The 24,923-nt window shown below is 32.7% G+C and overlaps 1 protein-coding gene across 10 annotated transcripts in view; it reads right to left on the bottom strand.

Moving 5' to 3' along the window:
* The window catches only part of LOC106668409 (protein lap4), a 119,213-nt gene that overhangs the window by 10,901 nt on the left and 83,389 nt on the right, over nt 1-24,923 (bottom strand). For 3 of the 10 annotated variants that reach the window (XR_002911003.1, XM_024230502.1, XM_014397116.2), the window contains exons 9-27: nt 24,400-24,687; nt 23,391-23,548; nt 23,016-23,129; nt 22,813-22,929; nt 22,605-22,703; nt 22,165-22,326; nt 21,038-21,128; nt 18,604-18,929; nt 18,395-18,538; nt 18,204-18,338; nt 18,045-18,125; nt 17,241-17,401; nt 16,961-17,168; nt 16,216-16,506; nt 12,306-12,416; nt 11,970-12,149; nt 11,404-11,802; nt 11,230-11,343; nt 9,687-9,851 (exon numbers count right to left, since the gene is read on the bottom strand). Coding sequence is in view for 3 of the 10 variants with exons in the window: in XM_024230502.1 (XP_024086270.1) it covers nt 9,687-9,851; nt 11,230-11,343; nt 11,404-11,802; nt 11,970-12,149; nt 12,306-12,416; nt 16,216-16,506; nt 16,961-17,168; nt 17,241-17,401; nt 18,045-18,125; nt 18,204-18,338; nt 18,395-18,538; nt 18,604-18,929; nt 21,038-21,128; nt 22,165-22,326; nt 22,605-22,703; nt 22,813-22,929; nt 23,016-23,129; nt 23,391-23,548; nt 24,400-24,687 (3,344 nt within the window). In the remaining 7 variants the exon portion in view is untranslated. Of the gene's footprint in view, nt 1-1,341; nt 2,056-9,686; nt 9,852-11,229; nt 11,344-11,403; nt 11,803-11,969; nt 12,150-12,305; nt 12,417-16,215; nt 16,507-16,960; nt 17,169-17,240; nt 17,402-18,044; nt 18,126-18,203; nt 18,339-18,394; nt 18,539-18,603; nt 18,930-20,833; nt 20,963-21,037; nt 21,129-22,164; nt 22,327-22,604; nt 22,704-22,812; nt 22,930-23,015; nt 23,130-23,390; nt 23,549-24,399; nt 24,688-24,923 lie in introns of those variants that run through there. The other 7 variants (XM_014397117.2, XR_002911004.1, XR_002911006.1 and 4 more) reach the window with 7 other exon arrangements.

The raw sequence follows: 24,923 nt of genomic DNA, 5'->3' as shown, positions 1-24,923 counted from the left end.
ACTTTGTTGTTTTTTTGTAACAAATATTATATAAGAGCGTTGGTTTTGTAGGATAAATCTCACAAATTAATTTTAAGTACTAATAATTTTAAAAGATCTTTCTCTGTATGCTTTTAATGGTATATCATAAAATATTAAGGACAATATTTTTTTTAGTATCTATTGTTTTCTATTTAAATTGTGTAAAAACACCAAATAGAAAACAACAAAATAAATTATATTTAGAAAAGTATTTGATATCATTGAACAAAAAAAATGTAGTAAACTTAAAAAGTTTCCAACTACATAAGAAACATCTTGTACAAAAATATCAATAAACTTTATTCATATATAATTGTAATTCTTCCTCCCGAATTGTTTAAATATAACTTTTATTATTTCTTTATACACAAACACACACATTATATATACACATACACATTAATTTCTGTAGTATAAAAGTAAAACGATAAACGAAGTACTAAAAGGGGCAAAAATTGTCACAAAGCAAACAAACGAGAAAAACTAGATTTTTGAATACATTTATTAGATTTAGAGGAAGTATTTTGAAATGAACACACATCAATTTTTTTTTAAATACGTTATTTAAAAACCCTTAGACTTGAGACAAAGTAGGAACATGGAGGACCTAAGATAGCAGTTTTGTAGAAAATCAAGTACAGATTTCTTTTTTAGCCTTATTATGCCTCACCATCCTGATCGGCTTGATTTTTATTAGAATTTTTCTAAACCAACTCAATTGCCTCATTCTGATTACAACCGTGACCTACAGGTGAAGACAGTATGAAAAAATTTGTCTGGTAGATAAAAACCAGCGAAAATTGGCACATAAAGATAATCAAGTTTTAAGCTAGCTCATCACCTTACAGACTTCTTATACGATTCACACATTTTTCTCATTTTTATTTAAAAAAAAAAAAAAAATTGTGCTGTGAAAGAGAATTTATCATTTTAAACCTATATTAATTGTGTATTGCACTAGATTTTCCACAAGGCTGTTGTCAACTAAAATACATAGACTAAATATTTTATATAAATTGGTCGTTAACAGATATGTAAAAATACTTTCAAAGTTATAAACATGTTTTCCATCTAATTAATTAAGACTCAAAATAAGTCTTAATGTAAACAAAAATGATAAATTTTAAATATATATTTGTTATCCCTCAAACAATATATTTATATGTATATACACAAATATTGTACATTAAAGCTCAATTTTTCTCTTATTATTCAATAATTAATAGTATCATTTTTAAATATTTAGAATATTTACATCATTTTTTTACATTTAATGATATCAACAATAAAAAATCATATTTATTATAATCAACTTTAAATAACAGTTATAATTTATAGAAAGCATCTCTTTTGAATAAACATTTGGCACTATAGAAGTTTCATATCAAAAACAATAACAACCATAACTAAGTTCCATTACAATAATTTTTTTTAATTGTTCAATATTTAAGACAAATATTGGTTAAACCGTTCAGGATTGGAAATTATTTTCTAAATTTGATTCCCCCTCCCCTTAAATTAAAAAAAAATGTATTCATGTTTGAACATTGTTAAAAACCAGCTTTCCCCTTAATTCTATACAACATCAATTATTAGAATATATACAAGTAGTTTAAACACTGCCCCTCCATTTTTTTTTAATTGGCACAAATAATTTGGTTTTTAAATGCAATACAGATCTCACAGTTATTTTATTTTCAAATTCCCAAAATATAATAAACCCTTTTGTATAAAATAACGATTATATGATCCCACAACCAAGTTGACAAAATAACCTATCTAATTTATTCATCATTGTTTTATTGAATAATTTTAGTTACAATTTTTTTTTAATAAGTGAAGAATTAAAGTTCCTTAAAAATCTGTCACTAAAATGTTAACACAGCCTTCCTTTTACTAAATAATACATGTAGCAACCCGACCCTTGTTAATTGTTTTCGTTTGGTGAACAGTTGTTGAACGAATGTCTCGTTATAATTTGCAGTTTGATCCGGTAGCTTGATGCTAAGGAAGTACTACTTTTCCCCCTTCAGTCTGGAAATTTCACATTTTTCAAGTTTTCATTTAATCTTCTTTAAGGTTCTTTTTTTATATATTGCAGATCGGAACTAGCTTATGATCTTATGTGTCAATATACTACATAAACTTGGTTCTTATGTTTATAAGATGCTTATTTGAGGAGTAAAGTTTAAAAAAAACTTTGTTGTTTAACTATTCACTATTAACAAACTGCAATGCTTGCTAACTAATTGAGTAATTGAAAACAAAACTAAGCATTATTGAAAAATGATAAGTTGAAGATAGTTTTCAATGTAAACAAATAGTAGGGATGACATATGATCAAATCAATTAAAAACTTCCTTCAAGGAAAAAATGGCTAGTTGTATAAATCTAGGCCATAAGCTAGCAAATATGCTGTTTTATCATCCATACTCATAAAAGTTCATGTTATGGCCTAAAGCTGTTTTCAGTCATAAAGGCAGTTGAAACAAGGAACCAAGATAATATTTCAAGGCTTACCATTCCTCCATTATTGAGGAATCACCGAGACGCCGATCTGCCACTCGCCCAGGCCTGAGGATCGGCTCGATGTGGTATCTTTAATTCTGAAATCAGATTCCTGGGTCCTCGCTCAATCTTAATTGATTTAACCATCGAAAATGGAGAGTTTAGTGAACACTGTCATGGAAGGAGAGAGGAGAGAGGAGGGAGAGGGAAGGGGAAAGGGGAGAGAGGAGAGAGAGAGAGAGAGAGAGATAGAGAGAGAGAGAGAGAGTGAGAGNATAGATAGAGAGAGAGAGAGAGAGAGTGAGTGAGTGAGTGAGAGAGAGAAAGAGAGAGAGTGAGAAAGAGAGAGAGAGTGAGAAAGAGAGAGAGAGAGTGAGAAAAAGAGAGAGAGCACAGAGGGAGGGAGGAGACCGGAATGGGGAAGATTATTCAGAAATGCTGATCTGTTAAACCACATATGAGATTTAACAAAGGTTTTTGGATCTAATCCCCTGAATGCTAAATCACTAGGGTTGTTTTCTGAGTTGACAGTTTCCAGTCAGAAAGACAGGCCGCTTCTAAAATTTCTACAGCTCTACTAAAAACAAAGGTCTTTAAAAGATGAGGCAGTGTCTGCCAACCAATAATACGATTTGTGAATCAGAAAAAAGATGGTGGCTACTTATGATGTTGCTGATATGAGAAACGACTGAATGAGACGAGCTAAAAGAAGTGCTCCACATAATTCCAGCCGAGGTATGGTAAGTGTTTTGATGGGTGAAAGTTTGGATTTTTCTTTGAGAAAATGGATTGAGGATGTTGCATCTCTGGTGACTTGTAAGTACAGAATATCTGTACATCCTCGTTGACTTGCATCTGAAGACACAACTCTCCATGTGTGCAGGGAACAGTCAAGGAATTTTAATGGTTCGAGGAAGTTTTACTTTGCCTATCGAACCTTTGATGGTCCCACATTAGACCCAAAACCTTGAGAATTTTGCCATCTCGAGAAAAAATGACTTGAGTTTTCAGATGAGAGGGCAGAATGTCCTTCAAGATCCGGAATCGATGCTTACTCATTTGCACAACTCCATACCACCATTCAGGAGCAATTCATTGAGCTCCTGAATAAGCTTTATTGCTTCCAGAGGGTCTTTTGCTCTAGATACCAAATCATCGACATACGTATTGTTTAGTAGGGCTTTACTGGCAAGGTAAAAGATATATAGCAGATGCCTATCAGCAAGATATATAAGAATCTGCCGATACATCATTTTGATGTCAGAACAAACTGCAAAGTGGAGTGTAAAGCTAGTCAGAATTTCAGGCAAGTCCTTCCGAAGTTTTGGGCCTTCTGCAGGTAGTCATTAAGAGACAAACCGTTAAGATCAGGAATGGATGTATTAAACACTACTCTTACTTTGGTAGTTTAACTGTCAGCCTTGGTGACCCAGTGGTGAGTAATGACATAAGGAGAAGTGATTGTTACAGACATATAGTTCAAACTTGAATATTCTTTTATAAACTTTTGTAGGGTTCCAATTTTTCATGAAACCTTAACATTCATTTTTGCAAGGAGTAAAAAGATGCTGCAGATTCGTTCGATTGGTAGAGAGGGAGGAACAGCCAACTCAAAAGGGTAAGGAAATAACATATTGACCTGATGGTAAGCAATAATGGTTTCCATAAAATGGTTTTTGCACATCATCAGCATCCTTTAGAATGGAAGCTGCCAACTCCTCTATTTCCCAAAACCGTTACAAGAAATTGGGGTCAAGAGTTATAGTCTATGAGAGACAAATAGGTTGTTTGAGAGTTAACTTGTGTTTGACCAAATATTACAGTTCCAAAGAGAGTGTTAAAAGTAGAAGGGAAGCCAGGTTTGATAGAATTGTCTCATTTATCAATGTCTGCGAAATGATCTGCTCTGATGAGCCTATTGGAATGGGAAGATAAAATCAATCATCAGCCAGTTTGACATTTTTAAATTTGTTAAGGATATCATAAAACAGGGGAGGGGGTTGAGGTAGAAATAGTGTTAAAATTAGCATTTGCAGGATTATAGTTTCAAAGGGATAGTAACGAGATTTTACTGTGCTATTTAAAATACCATAGGATTTAGAGAGAGGATTCGATGCCCTGTACTAACATGTTTGTGTGAGAGAACTTGAGAGCTAACTTGGCAAAAGAAAGAGAGATAGCTCTGACGCCAGAGTCCAGTAGGGCTCACACTGGTTGAAAGGTACACTTTGAGTCCTAGTCAACGCACGAATTGTGCCAAGCAAAACCGTACTGGAATCTTTCATCTTTTGCAGGATAAAGCCTGTGATGGAGTAGAAAAGGAAGTGGGGTGACTTATGTTGAGTGAAGGGCTTTGAAGTGGTAAACTGAGTGTAACGATGAGGGATGACTGACAAATGGCTAGTTGTAAAAATCTAAGCAAATGCTGTTTTATCATCTAGACTTATAACAAATCCTGTTATGGCCTGTTGTTTTCAGCTGTAAAGAAGGTTGAAACGAGGAACCAAGATAATATTTCAAGGCTTACCTTTCCTCCTTTAAGGAGGAATCATACAAACGCCGTTCTGCCACTTGCCCAGGCCTGAGGATTGGCTCGACGTGGTGACTCTGCCTCTGAAATCAGATTCGTGGGTCCTCGCTCGATCTTAATCGATCCAACCGTTAAAAATGGAGAGAAATACATGTTTTAGTGAACACTGTCGCGAACAAATAGAAATAAAACTTGGAGAAATATCGTGAAATGGAATAAAACATGGTGCCATGGACGATGTACTAAAATCATAAGCCTAACTTTCCGGGGTAACTTGCGGGCAACACGGCGGCAGTAGGTCTAAACAGTTCCAGAGTCCTACACTTATTTGTTTTTAATGCACATGCTCTGCTTTTTATCATCTCAAGATTTTACTTGCATAATACATGAATCACTCGAAGTTACAATCATGCAGGATTCCAATACGACAATCGAATCAGTCAAGGGTAGTTGACAGTAGCTATAATGTGAAAAATGATGGGAAAATCTAAACTTAACATGGAAAAAGTTGTTTTAAAATTGTAAAACGTACATGCTTACAATAAATTTATGTATCCTTCTCATTTTCAAGGTACTTTCATCATAAATTGACTTTTCAATAGACATTCCCTGTCATGCACTTTTAAGACGACCTGTCTGGTCATTACATACCTTATAAATTACAAAGAATATTCACTAATGCAATATTTCAACTCTTTCTTTTGATTACTTATGCGGCTATTTGATAAACTGATAAAACTTGCAATTAAACAAAATTCAAAAGTTGTATTGGTTATACTGCTGCCAATGTAAAAACTGTTTAATATCAGTAATGCATATACAACATAAGCAACATATGTTATGCAAATCTAGATTGATTCAGCAAAAATGAAAGGCATTATTTTTGAAAGCCTGTACCACTGCAACAAATGAATATCTGAAATGTGTAGCAGCAGATGTTAAGCAACCTACATCTTTATGCGCATTGTCTCAAGGAGTATAATTTCTTTTTATTTCTGTACCTTTGTGTAAAAATAAATGATACTATGATACTACACCAGGCTAATTTAATTAAATAACCATTTATCAAAACGTAGACACTTCCAAATATATATTACTATATAAGATATATGATTAAATACTCATATACCAGGTAATCAGAAAAGTTCAAGTTTTAAATGGTTTAATAATTGTCACAATTAAAATTAGTTTAAAAATATATTATTCAGAGAAATAATCTCTATTGGCACCTTCTTATAAAAGTTTGAGTCTTGGGACTTAAAAATAAATTTAGCTCATTTTCCAGCTGTTGACAATTACTGAACTCCCGATTGCGTGAGTGTCCATTGCTAAGGAAGGTGAAAGACAGTTCGGGCCTTATGGAGGGTGAGGCCTTCATCGCCTTCTTTGTTGTTTTGTATGTATAAGGTCTTGCATTGTTCTAGTCAAAAATTTACTCCCTTTTCTCTTCTCAAGAGCAGGAGGTACTCATTGCAATTGAGTAGGTTTCTCCAGTGATGATCTGGCCATGTTACAGAGGTTCGTAGTGCACAATGGCTACCCTACTCCAGAAGACTCAAAGCATCACCTTTCGTTAGTAAATATTTGACTTTTGCATCAATTAGACAAGGTCTTGGTAACAGCCAATGGCTTAACCTCCTGTTACTGGTGAATACTCTGGATAATGGTATTGTCTTGATGAAAAAAACAAATTCAGTTGTTACTGCCAAGCTTTCAATCTGTTTTAAGGTCATCATCAGGAAAAAACTATCTTAAATATATCTACAAATCGACATATTTAAGTTTTCCTCAGACGTTTCTTTGAAGACTGATTCAGTCCCAACATTGCCAAGGACTGCCACTTTTCACAGTCCTTGGGGACTGAGTTGGTATTCAAAAAAATTTGAAATCATCTGTGAAAAATTTAATTATGTTGGCCATACCGTGATCTGGAGTAATTCTTAGTAAAGTGTTCATACATCTAACACTTAAAGAAACTCCCATTTTGTATAGGATCCATTTTTTGTCGCATATGACAATCCGGTCAAAAAATGCTATGCAAAATTTACCAGCTGCCCACCCTACTACCAACAATAAATTCACACAATAAGCACAAATTATGGGTTTTGAAACCATGAGAAAGAAAATATTTTATTATTTAAAATGAACTGACTGAGAGTAGTAACCAGATTGACGTTCAAATGGCTGCAGTTTAAAACAAAAGGTGCATCAAAGACCAAAAAATAAGGATAACACGCAGTGGGCCGTTAACCTTGGCTGTTTGCCAGCCCATAAACCTCCTAATTTATATATGTACATGCTATACATGTATACGTATATAACTGACACGTTATCTTCTTGGTATTATGTGATGTAAACCTAATCCTTCTATATAAATAGAAATGTTGATTAACAGTATTAAAACAATAACAAATATAACACTGCTCTAACTTTTTTGGTTACCTGGTGTTCGTTGTTTTTTTATAATAAATATTTTTGAGTAAATTTTTAATAAGAGGAAAAAAATTAAAATATTTATTGAATACGAGAAATTTCAGGAACTGTAACAGCATTATTGCAGTTTTACAAAATGGAAGCAGATATTCACTTTTGAGAATCACATAATTTGATATTTGTAGGGCAATGTACATCCACTATTTAAATGTAAATTTTTTTGATACATTTCAGGCACATTATCAAGAATCATAACAATATGCATAAATCTGTAGGTTGTTATTAAAATAATTAACGTAGCAGAAAAGTGAGTGTATTTTAGGCGCAAGCAATTAAAAAAAAGAGATGTTTACATGAAAAATATTAAATATGATTTTCAGAGATGAAATTCATTATTGCAAAATTATAACTTTAAACACTGAGGTAAAAACCATAAAATTGAAATCACAAAAAAAATCACTTTATACATAATGAAAATAATGTTTTTACTTACAACCAACAGGAGGGGAGATATATTACATTATAAAAGCAAAAAATAATAAAGAATGGCAAACATAAAAAAATCATACAGCCTATATTATATTTAAGAAATAATTAAGAATGGCAAAAGATTTGTTAGAAAATGTAATTTTTGTAATAAATTGATATTTATATATTTAAAAATTCACAAATATAAATTGGCTAGAACTTTATAAAAATGAAAATAAATTCTTCAAAAATTTATTTCTAAATACTGTTTTTAAAAAAAACTAAGATTATATGTACAATTTTTTTGCAAGTATTACATCGACAAGCAGTTTCATGAAAGAAACTCTTCATACAAATTAGCTTTAGCATAAATAATTCTCACCACTTTCAAAAATCTTAAATGAAATTTTTTCTGCTAATCATTCTGCTATTCTTCTGAGTACTGCATTTAAACAAAGTTGAAGTCAAGAAAAGTGACTTGTGGTTAAGGCATTGACAGAGCAACTCATCATTGTAAGGGTCCCGGGTTCAAATTCAGAATTCCTGCATTTTCTTTTTTAAACCAGCACCCTGGGGGTTAATGTAAGCTCGTGGTAGAAGAACTCCTGAGGGGGGGGGCTATTGTTTTTGTTGAATTATGTGAAAAGAGAATTTTTATGAATAAATTTTATTATCTATTAAAAAATGTGGTGAGAAACAAAATGTTCCAGTTCTAGTAGTTTATATTTGTTGAAGCGATTTAATTATAAATTGTTCGTTTTGTGAAAATAATTACCTTTACCATTCTTCTAAAAAAAATGTAAATAAAATTAAATAATTTAATTAAATAGTAATTTCCTAAAATATTTACTTAACTGTTCAAAATACCAACGTAAATCCTACGAAATTGAAAATGAAATATGTGTTTAATATTTCAATAAAATGAGTAAAATAGTAAGGAACGAATAGGCAATGGTGACACACATGCTGAAAAAACAAACATTGAGCAACACAAAGGTGAATTTCCAATTTGACAAACAAGTAGCCAGGTAAGTGTATTATCCAAGGGAAAAGCAACACTGAATACAAATAAATCAAACAAAAACACAAGTCAGGGCTATGTAGCCACATTTAAAATTACAAACACCCAAACAAAAACAAAAAACCTTGAAAATACGAATATAAGGAAAAATTACATTAACAGACAGTTGGGAACAAACATACAGTAAACAACAGTGTGAATGAAAAATTGGTAATTGTACAGTTTAAGGAAAGAATTTTTTTTAAATTCTTTAAAAAATAAATTTGTATATATTGAAGTTAGAACATTCAGAAAAAGCAACTAGGACTCTGTTTGGCAAAATTAATATCATGATGACCTTTTATATTTAAAAAATATGAAAGGAAATCATTTGTTCATGTAAATGTTATAGAAATTAAAAAACAAGATATACGTTATTTTTGAACACTAGGCTCCTTCCCATATGTACAAAAGTTTGTACAGTAGAAAGCTAATTTAAAAAAAGACTATATTGAATTTAAATCCAACAAATAATTTTAAAAAAATTAAAACAATTTTTTAACCTTGTAAATTACAACACTGAATTCATGCAGTTCAATTTCTGAACATTTATATGAACTTGATGTACGTCAACTTTTGAAACGCAAATTCCGTATATGTACACAGTTCAAAAGTTAAAATGAGCCTATTTACAGTTTGTATGCTTGATTAAATCAAACGACTCACCTGATTATTCTCGCTTTGAGGAGCAAGTGTATGCTTGCTCATGACTATCGTGGTCGTCTTGAGACTGTCTGTTGACTTAGGACCACCAGGAGACTTTGGCTTACTTGGCTGGTTAGATTCATTAGTATTGGCTAGTATTTCAACTGCTCGAACCACTTCCATTACCTACAAAAATCAACTAACTTATTTAAAAGTTCCAAAATTATAATTAAATTACTGTAAACTCTTAATTAATATTAATATAGGGATAATAGGATATTAATAAGAAACTTCATGTAACTTAATAACTATGTATTCCTTTTAAATATATTTTTTTTAAATGTAATTTATTCACTGTTCATTAAGCAAGTTACGAACCAGAAAAGTTCAAGCAGTTTTTCATTTATTGTTTCAATACCATTAATCGACGTACATAAGATGATTAGATGTTTCCATTTTGTAATACCAAGAGGGAATAGGTCAGTTCATAAAGAAAAAGTATATTGAATATTTTACTGTATACTATTAAAAAAAAATTCTCATGGCTTCAAAACCTCAATTTAATGTTGGTGATAAGGCAGCCAAGGCAACTCGTATAATATGCACTGCATTCAGTGATGAAACAATAAGTGAGCGCGCACCCCAAGAGGTCTCAACCAAAAGTTTGCTTCTGGAATGAGGAACTGAAGATGAACAGTCTGGTAGAGTAGTAGTGTCAAACATGTCGAATTCACCATTGTTTAATGTAAGCGATGAAACCATTACATTTGGGAAGATGTGGAAGCAGAACAAATGGGTTCCTCATAAACTGACCAATAGTAGCAAGCTTCACCATCTAAACGCATTCATTGCTTTCACAGCACAAAGTAGAGGTATTTTCACCGGATTGTCATATGTGTTAAAAAATGGATCCTGTAAAGTACCACCAGGAGGTCAAACCATTAGCTGTTGCCAAATCTGTGGCATGACACGTTAACCGAATATTCACCAACAAAAAGTGCCATTGTGTACAATGAACTTCTGTTAAGTGGCCAGATCATCACTGCAGAAATCTACTCAAGCCAACTGGAACAAGTATCTTTTGCCCTGGACCAGCACAACCTGTTGTGAAGAGAAAAGGTGTAATTTTTCAGCAGGACAATGTGAGACCTCATACAGCCAGAACAAACGAGGTGATAATGAAGCTTGGCGGGTAAGTCCTACCACACTTAGGTACTCTCCAGACCTACCCTAATCTGACTTTTACCTTTCCTTAGCAATGGATAAATCATATGCACAATCCTGTGTTCGATAATCGCTAACGGCTGGAAAATGAGCTGAATTTATTTTTTTTTTAACCCAGAATTCAAACTTTTACAAGAAGGGCATAACTGGGCTAGTAACTCAGGAGAAGGCTGACGGAGACTATTTCCCCGAATAAAATATTTCTGATTATTAAATATTTTAAACCTGCAAAAACTTTTCTGGGTACCTGGTAGATGACATTACTATCCATCAGAAATTGAAAATGATTTGATATGTGGTTTAGTCTTAAAATTAGGCAAAAATTTGTAATATTACTTACTTTTTCTGGTGTAGATTTATCTTTAACATGTTCAACATCCATTTGAACATCCTTTTCTTTTTTCCTTTCCTCTTCTTTTTCCCATGCAACTAGTTCTTGTTTCATCTGTTGTTCCTATAAGATAATTTTGTTCAATACAAGCTTGCAATAAATTTAAACCAATTTTAATCATACCTGTCTTATTGTATCACTGTCATGATCTTCTCGATCAAGGCTAGAAACACTCTGTGATGCAGATTTGTTTTCCTTTGTCAACTTTCCTTCAGCTAACAGTTTGTCGACTTCGGCCTTGTCATATCCTTTACAGACGACTAGACGAATTGACTGGCCTGCGTTCCTTAATGAATTCACTGATTCTTGATGAGTAGCACCTAGCAGGGAGAAGCCGTTGACTTCAAGTAGTCTCATGCCTACTTTAAGCCTTCCGTCCCTTTTTGCAGCACCACCAGAGTTTATCTTCGATATGAAAACTCCTTCATCAGTCTTATCCAGTGGATTGCCCCTGTGGCCCCGTAAACCACCTTTTATATGCATTCCGAGCTTCTCACCATCTTGCCTAACTATTGTTAAGTCCTAAAAACAAATAATTAATTATTATATTTATTTTTTTAAATTATAATGTGTAATATTTAGTGACTGTAAATTAATAATTATTTAGACATTGTGAGATCACACCAGACCGAATCTCACGATCTCTGAATAATCCTTAATTACAATTTTAATAAAGAAGGAAGTTTTACTTGGAAGCCTTCTGGAAGAGGATCGTGTTGGACAGTCAATGTTATCTCATTTGATGGTTGAAGAAGAGACATAACTGCCTCGTTGTGCCTACATTTTGTTAAATCATCTTTGTTAACTTTAAGTATTCTATCGCCCATCCTCAGTTTACCAGAATTTGCTGCACGCCCACCCGCGACAATCTAACAAAATAATCAAATTCACCAACATTTAGTCCTCTACCGTAATACATGTATTTTTATTTAACAATAAAAATATATAGCTAATCTTTACTTTATGCATTAGTTACAGCATATCCTACACATAACAATATTTTAACACAAAACACTAATACATACGTGGGATATGAATATTCCCGGTTCGTTCTTTCCGAATGGAGTACAAGAATGGTCTGTCCCACCGATAATGCTAAACCCTAAGGATCCTCCATCTTTAGCTAATGTCACTTCCTGAAAATTGTTCAAAAAGCGATGTAACACCAAAATATAAAAGCAGCCAAGCATAAATAAATAAACCAAGAAGTTCAAATTAAATTACCATCTAACAGGTTTTTAAATGGTGGTACTTTTTTTTTACTACTATTATTATTAATATTACATAAGGTGAAACCATGCCTTCATTTGATAAATGGTGACATTGCATGAAAAAAAAAAAAAAAAACAATACGAGTGGAAGAAAATAAAACTAAAAAATAAGGACAAAGCAATGCCACTTGGCCAAGAGCGTTAAAAAGCCATGCCAAGCTTTATCTTACCTTTTATATTATGTCCCATTTTATATTAATCCATTATTTTTTAATTTACACTACATAGATATCAACATAAAATTCTACAATTACTATCGTTCACACTCTAATCGATTATTATATTCTAATCCTTACCTTTATGATGATTTTCAAGCAAGTTTTTTGACTTTTAGATAATAAAGTGCACAATCCAGTGTTATGTTACTGTTATGCAATTTTCTCAAACAAAGCTTCAAGCACTGAATCAGTATTTATATCAGTATTATTATACACACATTTAAACACAAAAACTGGTTCAACAACACAAAAAGCGCAAAATAATATGATGCTGTAGTTTAAAAGGATTATTTATGCCTAAATATGCACTTCAATCATGCATGAAAAAGCATAACCTTTTGAAATTAACCAAAATAAAGCTGTTAAAAATTTAAAAAACACTATTTAAAAAAGGAAAAAATAATGCAGATAGATATTAATATTAATTATGAAGAATAGCCCCTTTTTTCTTTTTTTTTTTTCTCTTTTTAATTTTATATTTACAGAATAAGCATGGTCACTTGTTTCACTAACTTTGTCTAATTGTTTATTCAATAAATTATTTAAATAAAATGCCTAAACAGTTTAAATATTTCAGGAGTAAATTGTCACTACAAAAATAATTACTAGCATCATTATAAACATATTCTGTGATGTGTTAATAAAAAAATTTAAAAAATGAGAAATTTAAACATTTATTTTGTCAAAATTAATGTTTCCAGTTACCACAATAAAAATTTTATTTAATGGAATAAAGGTGAAAATTGGAAATCAATCTCAAAAAATAAATTCACCAAATTTTGAATTGAAAAATAAGGAAGGCAAACAGCTAGAGAATGGCAGTGTTTGCATTGCATCCAAATAAATAAATCATTTCCAATTAATTGTATTAATCATCACCTATCATGCTTACATAACAACACCCAAATCATCACTGTTAGGACTTTCATTCTTTTTAAATAAAACAAAAAACAATTTTTTTTTAATAATTGAAGCCTCACTCAGTTAAAACACAGCTTATGTTTTTAATGCGGGATTCAAATAAAAACGGGAACTATTTCACAATCATGTTTAAAAGTTTATTCCAGTTAGCCCCATGCGTTAATAAAACGTTCCTATGTCTCATTAGTAGACAAGGTGTAAATACAAAGCGAATTTTAATTATTATAGATGTGAGACTTCAATAAACACCTTTACCCACATACCTCAGCAAAAAGCAACATCATTTTGGCTTTCTTACAAAGCAAGATAGAAAATATTGTTTCTTAGATTTTAATTTTAGAAGAATAATCCATTACACAAAGCTTACTTTCTGCAAAGCTTTTGCTAGTTACATAATTAGATAATATTTGAATTAATAAAGAGACTGGAACAATTACAATAACTCAGGTAGTGGCTTTATTGTTTTGTAAATTTATACTATATCATACAAGTTGTAATTTTGGGTCAAAAGGTTCTAAGCATTAGGGAAAATGGCAAAATTATCCTTGTCTGGGGACCAGGGTACCCACAGTAAAGGAGCAATAAAGAGGCCAAGTAAAGTTTGATGAAGACACCTAATGGCCCTGAGCCCTTTTGTGGCATACCAAACTGCCAAAAACGTGGATCTATTAAACAAGGGATTAAAAATTAGTCCTCCATTCAATGGGAATTTAGCCAAGAACAGATACATTTAAAATAGTCCATTAAAGGACCATCCCAGAAACTAAAGACAGAACTACTAATCTAGGATGTGTTAGGAATAGAATAATTGGTACTGCTAACTGGGCACTGCAGACTCCGGAGGCATATGTACAAACTTGGAGTGCCAGAAACATAACTGTGGTATTGTCAGGAAGAAGAAGAGACAGTTGAAAATGTTGTATGATGGTACGAAGGCTTAGGTTCAGTCGATGCGTGTTCTAACATATCCATCAGAATGATTTAAAAAAGTCAATGTTATGAGACCATTTACAGTGCAAGCGTGATCTACCTTATCAGATTATACACGAACATGTCAGCACGAGTCTGCCATTCAAATGATTTTCGCATCTGTTTTTATGTTCAGTTCACGCAGTACATAGAATGAAGAAATCTACAATGATTGTTTACAAATTAATTGTTTTCAATGTTGATGCTGGGTGTCGGTCCATGAGTCAGTGAATTCACGGTAAACCAGCATTGGGTTACTAATTGGGTCCGACTTTACTACGATATATGAGTAATTCAACAAACTCACAAATATTGTGTTCAAATATAACTGCTTCATGGGCATGAAAAATGAAAAACCTCACCGATGATCTTGAAAGAGCATTCTGTACTCTCTTATTGTCCCTGTGGCAAACAATTCATTCATATTTCTTATTTCTACCATTCAACACTAAAACTTTCAACAGCAGATTTAAAAAAAAAAAAATCTATCTTTGCTAAATACCAGTGGCATACTGATAGTCAGAATATGCTCCTTAACCATTGTAACCACTGAGTTCTGACAAAGTCGAATTCCAAATAAGACATCCACTAACCATAGCCTGTAGGCTGAGATTCATGGGAAAAGACCTTGTCTGAAAAAACTTTGGATTCTGGTAAAAAGCTCTAGAAAGCAATGGAGTTGCACAATAAACCAGTACTGTCGCAGTGCTCAAGTTATAAAGTGGCCAACTCCTTTTCTAATCTTATCTCATTTAATCAAGGAAGTGGTCAAATTAAATTTTAACCTTTAAAAAAAATGCAAAGTCAATTATGTATTTTTCCGATTTACCTCTACAAAATTAATTTAAAAAAATGTCTGTACACAAGTTCATGCCAAATGTTTAGTTTTCTTATCCATAATGGTTAAATTAAAATATTACCACATGTTTAAGAGTAACGGATACAAATTGATTGTGAATTATAACAAACAATAACTATTACTAATTTTATATAAATTTATAATTTTTTGAAAAATTATTTTACTTTTATTTAATAAAAATACATTTGAGATTTGAGATCGACCAATCAGATTCCACAAGTAGAGTCTAACTTATTATTGGGGGGTTCCTCTAAGCACCGTCCAGGTGTTATAGCCAGGGGGGCAGGGCTCCCGTCGCTAGAGGTATTTCCTGGGGAAGTGGGAAGCATGAAGAGCTTTATGTATTGTGTTTGTTATGCTTGGTTGTTTTAATAGTAATTTGACAATGTGAGGTAAATATGAGAGGTTAGCGAGTTAAGAAATCAGGAGACAAAATGTGAGTGTAAAAAAGATGTGCAAAAAGAAAGAAAAATCTGTGTAAAGCATGGAGGGTCGGCAATGACTTCTTGATGTTTGACAGGCCTTAAATAATACATACTATCACTACTATGTCACTACTATTATATATTATATTAAATAAGAAACAATATGCAATTTATTTATTCATCAGAGGCAAAAGTTTCAAGTAATTTACAAAGGAATGTGGATAAAGGTGTTTTTTTAAATCTAGACAAATAAAAGCAATAATACCACTCACCTCAATAATAACTGATTCAGCCAGTTTATTGTCAGTGACTCTAGTGACGACCGTCTCTGTGAAAGTACTCTTCGTAATAGTTTCAGTGACTTTGCCCAATGAAGTTGGTGTGTCCGGGAATTCGATGCCATTGGCCATGTTTGGGTTTGGCGCTTTGATCGTGAGTGTTACTGTAGTTGGATCGTTAGGTTTCGCACTGTCTCCTCCTTTTGAACCGTCGATGAAGTGTGCGGGGATCATCGCTTGGAACTCTTCATTTGTGATCGGTTTCGTTCTGATCGTCGACCCGGTCTGTTTGACAATTCACAAACCCCCGAGGATGTTCCAATATACATTCTCTTTTTTTTCTTTTTTTTTTTTAATAATAAATATAATAGTGTGTGCAAGAAATTGCATCGTCTTAACTTAATGTATTGTTTCAAAACAAAAACATACAAATTCTTGCACTTGAAATAATAATAAATAAAAGCAACAAACCTACTTAGTTTGCAATTTAAACAAAACAAATACATACAAAAATATCTCCCTAAACATACAAAATCGTACTTGAGACAATCAAATGTATAAAACAAGACATGCAGGGTTTCACATATAGATAAATGCAATGAATTTTCTTAAATACATTAATGCTGAAGAATGCAAGGATGAAGATGAATGGAAAATATTAGGTTATTTTGAAAATCTCAAGAGATTTTTTTTTCTTTTTTTTCTTTGTAATGTTATTATTACATTTTCATAAGCTTACCTCGGTTGAAGCAGTGTTTGGGGCTGGGTCTGATTCAGTAGACGACTGGCTTGTTATTCTTCTTGGTGCTGGCTTAGGTGGTGAAGAAACAGAAGAAGTCGAGTTGGTGTTCGGAGGCGTACTAGACCTTACACTTGGAGGCCTTGCACCCGCAATATGGCTATTGGCATTGTACAAAGATGTATACGGTTTCGGTACAGGAAATAATCTGAGGAAAAAAGTTTTTACATAAAAATCATGATTTCAATTAATTAGATATAAAGTTTTTTTTTCTATTAACTTTGGCGATTTTTCAACTGGAGGAGGAGGAGTCGGAGCTGTTGTTGACCCTTTCGGAACAATAACTTCCCTTTCAGCAACTAGCCTAACATAACGCTCAAGACCTGTCAGCATCGACACAGCCTGGTCATGCCGAGCACCTTCCAGATCCACACCATTTATCTATAATTATCACATTAATATTTAACTATTTAGTGAAGTTCCAAATGATATGAAATAAACATAAATTTATTATAATCATTGAAATAAAAGACAAACAGCACAAATAATGACTGGTAAATGTAATGGGTGTGTGCAGAAGTTTTCAGTTTTTTCAAATTTTAATTTTTACCCTTATAAAGGCTATCTTTTATTACCTGCTAGCCCAGTTAGTTCTAGGGTAGGAAGAGCACTAGTAAAATAGATTGTTAAGAAAGCAGGTAGTAGTTGATACTAGTTGGTCAAACTAGAATAAACGGTGACGTGTACGATATGGAAGCATATAAAATTCATTTGAGGCCTTGCTTGCTTTAAAAGTTTGAACTTGGGCATAGAGTGACAGATGCCTGTTGAAATTTATGTGAAACTTAAGGTGATAATGTGTCCGTGTGTATGTGTGTGTCATGTTTCTTAAAATTTAAACTAAGTGAGAGAAGTGAACAATTCTATTAAAACATTGCGTTTACCCTCCCCTTTTTTACCCTTACCCTCTTTTTCTCTTTCTACACCATTAAAATTTTCCTTCTCTCTCACTTCAGACATAACTTTTTTTCATATTATAGAGACTATACAAAAATAAGAAATATTAAAATGTTTAATTACTCACAGATACAATTCTATCACCAACTTGAAGTTTACCATCTTTTTCTGCTACCCCACCTTCTGTTATCCTTGAAATATATATTGACTGAAACAAAATAGCCAAAGTGAGAAAGAATCAAAATTAAAGAGTGTTTAATAAAAAAATAATAAATAAAAAATTTACCTCTGAATTTTCCCTAAATGGTGGACATCCTTTGCCTCCAGCTATACTAAATCCAAGTCCATTATGGTCCCTTATTAATGTTGTATAAACAGGTTGATGAGTAATTTCATAGTTTTCTTTCTTGAGCTGAGCCAGCTGAAAGAAAATATATAATAAATTGTTAAAGTACAAACTGAAGACATCAGAAATACCTTTGAATCGACTGGATGATGCAATGGACCGTTCTGTGGATACTCTTCAAACACTGAAGTCACTCCTGAATAATGTGATGTTGAACTGGGTGGTCTGCTCGTGCTTAGACTAGATGGGACTGAATCACCGATACGGGATGAATTCTAAGCATACATAAAAAAAAATATTTAAAAAAGATGAAATATAAAAAGAAGTAAGTCATATTTACCTTCTGCAATGGTAATAACCTAGAGACATCACGGATGATCACAATATTAAGTACAGGCCCAGCCGACCTGAGAACTTCTACAGCCTCATAGTGACCAGCACCGACCATATTGTGCCCGTTAACAGAAAGTATCTTGTCACCGACTTTAAGGCAAGCAATATCTGCTGGGCCACCATCAGTGACACGAGATACAAAAATTCCTTCATCGTCTCCTTTAAACGGGGTCGAACCCAATCCTCCGGCTATAGAAAGGCCCAAACCAGCTGAAGTTTTCTCTAGTTTTATTTCCAACCTCTCTTCATTAATATCAACAACCGCATCGACTTCTATAAAAAAAAAATATTTATGTTCCAATTTGAAACAATTGTACCATTGTAAATCCATGAATACTGTCATATTTTGTATGATTCTGTATTATTTATAACATCTCATAAACGAAAGGAAGTTAAAAATATGTGCAAATTTGTCACATAAGTGATGTATATTTTTTAACATTATTTTTTTCTTTCTCATCCCCTTGTAAGCAGTATGTTATATTTAGAGCCTGGATTTAAATGCAATAAAAATGCTCAAATATGCACTAAAAACTGCTCAAATATGACTATAATTTGAACTAAAAACAGAAATAAACGCTATAAGAATGTTCAAGACATTACCCGACTACAATTAACTTTTTTTTAAATGCAGACATAATTTTTTGTATTGGTTAAGTACACATTCGTTTTTGGAAAGGAAAAATCTCAACCAGACAATCACATAATTTAAAATATTGTACAAAATAAATAATTAAGCTTAATTAAGTTATGAATTATATGAAGTATATGAATTAAAATTGACAATGAGATACATTTCAAAATTAATTTCTACACAACTACAGCATTTATTACCCAACAAATATTTGTACCAAGAAAAACTTTTTCAACATCAACAGAGTGATGGGAGCATTTTTAGAGGAACTTAAATATCTTACTAACTGTATCATTGATTCCCTGTATAACAACTGTTTCAATTTTTAAGATGAATGCTAAAACCCATGCAAACAATAAAAACACATTCATGAAAAACTATATGTTAACAGATAATAATATAATACCAATAATAAATGGTACAGATTAATAATAAACCATTAATTTATAATTTGAAGAATGGTTTGTCATATTACTAACACGAAAATGCCACCATTTCTGAAAGGGTACCCGGACATAGATCTGGAGGAGAACGAAACGACGAGGTGGTTATGGAGACATCCCAACTTCCCGACTTAACCACTCTGACTAAAATGCATTGGAAAAGATAATTAAAATTAAAGGGCAACATTAGTGGGCTGAAGAAGCTCTCACGTATCAAGAGCACTGTCGATAAGTGACCCATGAAGGATCTGACTCGTAGAAGAAAAATCATCCTCATCCGATTAAGGATAGGCCAGGCGAGGTTGTCACACAGACACTACTTTTGGGCCAAAACTTGCACATGCGCCCAGCATGTAGAAAAAAAAGTTGCACGATGGGCCCCACTTAATTCAAGAGTACGCGTAGGAATGCCACCTGATATGCGAACTGGGGCCCCTGTACAGATTTCTAGAGAAAATAAGGGTTGTTTTATTGTCTGAAGAACTTTATAGATATATCATCACGTGTCCACTAATGTCTGTTGAGGGTGAATGTATTTATTAGCATGAATGGGTAGTGTGAGAGAGCACAAAGTATTGGGGGGGGGGGCTAGCTGTTGATAGCCCCTAGAGCCAAACTTTGGTGAATAAGTCTTACCCTAGACTGCCAAGAGATGGGTAAATTACAAAAGCTGGAATTATCGGTGGACTGCTAGAAGTGATAGACTCAACTATGTACGAGTGTATGTATGTACATCTGTGTGCAGATTTGAAGTTATATAAAACAGTGAATCAGCTTCTCACAGACAAAACCAACGAAAATAAACTGACCAGGATAACGGTAGCTACAGGTTCATCCTGTCATAGACATCACTATAATATTGCACAATGAAATGTACATGTTCCTGTTGGATGAGACAAGATAAATCAATGTATGATTTTAAAAAAATAGTTCTAATTATTAAAATAATCCAGTGATATTTTGTTATTATTATAATAATACAAGTTTATTTAAATATATTAATTATATCACAAATTTATGTTATTAAGGATTAAATTTATAAAAGAAAACTGTAATGTAGACTGATTGATAGTATACAAAACTTAAAAAAGACAACATACTTGCATAACGAACTTTTTTATGCCTCAAACGACCTCTGTTTTTGGCCGACATATTGCAATAGAAACATTTATGAAACTACAAGAGCAGAACAAGTGGTGATGTAGGTGGGTAAACATTGATAAAAGTGATTCAAGTAAACTTGTGCTATCTCGATTTTTTTATCTTTGACATACATATCAACGCTAAAACGTTACAACACTCACCGTTTCTGCTGTTCAATTCGGGTGGGGCCGGATTAGCAGGTTTCTCGTTGCTCGCCGCTATTTCCTCCTCCTTTTTCTTGTTATTTATAGCCTGGAACATTTGTCAAAATCAATTTAAAAAATTCAGTAACAGAATTGAAAAATGCAGAGGTAAAAAGGAAGCTAAAAGATGGAAGCTTGTTAGTTTAGCCTTGGCGCAAGTAATTAGGAATGTTAAATGTCATGCACGGGTATCACTATAACAAAACCAAAACCAAAACTGGTAATAAAATAAATTAACATATCTCAAAAGTCGTGCACACAAGGAGTTTTAACAGATTTTCATACAAAAAGAGACAATACAGGCAAAACGAAACAGGAATGGATACCCATTGATTATTTACACTCAGACCAACTGTTCCAAACTCACTCAATGAATCATACCCCACATTATGTTTTATGCAATTAACGAGTTTTATGTTTAGTGTGGTCTAATGTCAATAATCAAAGATGGACAAAATAAAAGCTATAATACGTAAAAGTAAAGCTAAATGTGAAAATGCCAAACAACATAAAACCAATGGTACTTTTAATCAAGTAGGGTCATAAATGTTATTACATTTCATGTATTTATAAGTAGATTGAAAAAGTAAAAATTCAGCAATGATTCATAACAATCACAAATGGATTTATAATAAACATAAAAAATCTTTAAAAAGCTTACTATTATGTAAAGCTTATTGAGTAATAAAGCTAGCTAATTTTATTCATTTTTACTGTATTGAATATTTGGTAATGAAACATCACAACGGAAAAATATTTTATACAACAGTTTGATTAAATTTTTTTCTTTTTTTTAACTATACAAATTGTTTTTGTAAATGACACTCTACAAAATATAAATTCCCAAAATGACGACTTTTATAGATAGATTTGTTATTTGCACAGATATTGAAAGGCGTAGCGAAACATGATAACTAATCAAAACTAGGTGTGACTTCACAAATACGAAACTTGATTGTAAGGTAAATTGGTATAATCTATTTGGCATTTCCTAATCTGAATTTCTAACGAATGACTGATTAATTATTTCAAAGCCACTAGCATGGTTCAAAATAAACATAGAAAAAATTGTTTTCGAAACTGACACATGCAATAATGGCAGCCATTTTATCTTTGTCCATCTGTGTTGTTTGGTTGATCCTCTTGTTCTTTAGGTGATGGGGGGTGTCCCTCCGGTGGAGCCGGGTTGGCCTGTGAGGGCCATCCTCAACTGCGCCTGACTCTACTTCAAAACCGACGTGTTTCTCCTAAATCATTTAAAACGATTGTCCTCACTCAGAAAATACAATTGAAACTTGTCAATCTGGCAAATTCACACAGAACACCGTTAAGAGGCTAAAGCTATTTCAAAAGAGGGTTAGAGTTGCCAGACTGTTTTAAAAAGTCAATAGCGTTCAGGCCGAGTGCCGATCGGTGAAAATAGTTACAGAAGAACGGAAGAATTTTATTGAAGTCGAGTAAAGTTGTTTTTAATAGAACTTTAAAAATCATAGTTTGCTTGATTCTTTTTTTTTTCTTTTATTACCTGTTCATCATCTTCTTCCATTTCACTCTGCCCTGTTTCACTCGGCGACTCACTAGTTATTCTCACATCATTACTTACTTTCATCTCAATATTCTTGCTCTAAAAGTGTCAAGGTAAAAGCATTAGTGCAAAAACAAAACATTAATTTGGATTTTCTTTGGGTGTTTTTAATAGTTAGTGGTTTTAGTGAGTAAGGTTTTGTCTTTACCTCTTTGAATTCATCTTTAGCTGTGCTTTCTGAATAAGAACTACGTTCGCTATTTGGATCTACATCAGTAGAACTAAGGCGATCATTTCTAAATGATGATGATCTTGTAGATTCATCCTGCAAACAAAAACAAAAAAACCTGTTTAGGTTTTGATAAAAAAAAATTAAATATGTAAACCTGTTATAAATAAAGAATTATATACCAGTTCTTCAACTGCCAATTCTCTACTGTCAATAATTTTAGATTTATTAAACAGTTTGTGTGCCTTTGCTTTGAGTTCTTTAGGGTGGGGGGTGTTTTGCCTCACAAACGGAGTCTGGAAAAAAAAAATCAAACTTAAAATTTATAGCAAAATTTTTAATAAAGTTATTGATATAAACTGAATGTAATGTAAATTCGGTTTCTAAAGGCAACTGTGCGTTAATAGTAACCTGATTAGTGTGGCCAAACTCAATAACACTCACTTCAGCCACATGAAATTGAGTTCGACAACTAGAACAACCCTATTATTCAAGCCTTTGAGCCACTCTTAGGGCCATAAGTTAACTAGTATTTTCAAAAATTGCAGTCAACTTACTGAACTTGACTCCTTCCCTGGTTCAGTCTCGACATCCTCAGTGAACTTGACAGAATGGGTCCTCGATGCCTCTCTCTCCTCCCATCCTTCTTCATCGCTTTCAACTGGATCTAATGTTGACATTCCAAATCCAACTTCAAAAGCCTTGTTCACTCGCCCTAGTGCAAACACAACCATGCAAGGTGCAAAAAAAAACAACTACAAATGCACAACAAAAATGTAAAAAATTAATCCGTAAGTCCATTGTTCAAGATAGGGCTGCTGACAGTAAACAACATAAAATCATTAATGTTTTTCCACTTCTACCAATTGTAAGGTCATACAAAGAATTTTCACGGGTAACTATTTTAAAATACTATTTCCATCATACTTTCTATGTGGGTCTACTTTAACATTTATAATTTGAATAAATTTACTATTAAGTCTTTTCAAAGTTACAAGGTATTCCATAAACAAGTATAAACATATATGGAGAGTTTTTAAACATTTAATTTACAAACGATTGTTAAGAAAACGGGAGAAACATATAATCGAATAAATCTAAGAGCATTCGGTAAAGGATAACTTCAGGAATAACTGTATGTAAAATAATAATTTTGTCACGTAATTGTTATAATTAGATTGGAATTGTTATAACATCTCCAAATATAAGAAAAGAAGCCAGCTTTTGCATTCTAACAAAGCTCAGGTGCTTACTTTTATTTGAAACAGTCTGTCAACTCTATGAATCTGCTTCAATATGAAAAGCGATGTTTAAATTAAAGCACCTTGGCAAAATAAAAGCAATACAAAATATTATTGTATAACAAATAAAACTATTAATATTAATCCAATCAGCTCTTTTCTTAATACCTATTTTTAGAAAAGGCAATTGAAATTATTTGGTGAGTATAAACATACTTTGTAGCACAAATAAGGAGGTCTTTTGGAATTATTTAAGGTAACCATGCAAATAAGGAAGTATTGGGGGAAAAAATATTTGGAAAGCAAAAAAAAAAAAAAAAGGTACCGGCAGTGTTGTCCTGGGCAGATTCTTGTTGCGGGAGAAGGAAACATGTGAGCACCTGTTCATTACTCGCTTCATCGTGCTCAGTCTGGAAGGTGAGCAGTGGCTGAGCCTGATTCTCAGACAGCCAAACAGCTTTTAACTGCAAGTTTGTCAGCGAAAATGGCAGATATTGCAACCTATTTCCAGAGAGGTCAAGGACGTGAAGTAATGAGCAGTTTCCAATTTCAGACGGAATGTATTGGAGCTTGTTGTCCCGCAGCGAAAGGACGCCTAAAGAGGCTAGCCTACCTGCAATTTTCACAAACAATACGCGTCGTCAAACAAATCAAAAACATTTAGGACATTGATAAAAGATGAAATTTTGTCATAATTTAAATTTTGTACAAATAGTTAATGGTTTAAGTAAAATAAAAAGTTACTTTAAAAAATTAATAACACAAAAATTACAATCATTGGAATTTGTAAATTGATAGTTTAAATCTATAGATATTTTTTATAGTTCAAAACCATTTATACCAAGTGCT

Source organism: Cimex lectularius, unplaced genomic scaffold (genome assembly GCF_000648675.2).
Source record: "Cimex lectularius strain Harlan isolate CLEC.00 unplaced genomic scaffold, Clec_2.1 scaffold36, whole genome shotgun sequence".
NCBI lineage: Eukaryota > Metazoa > Arthropoda > Insecta > Hemiptera > Cimicidae > Cimex > Cimex lectularius.
Note: the sequence above shows the minus strand (reverse complement) of the source record. Positions and strands in the feature narration are given on the sequence as shown.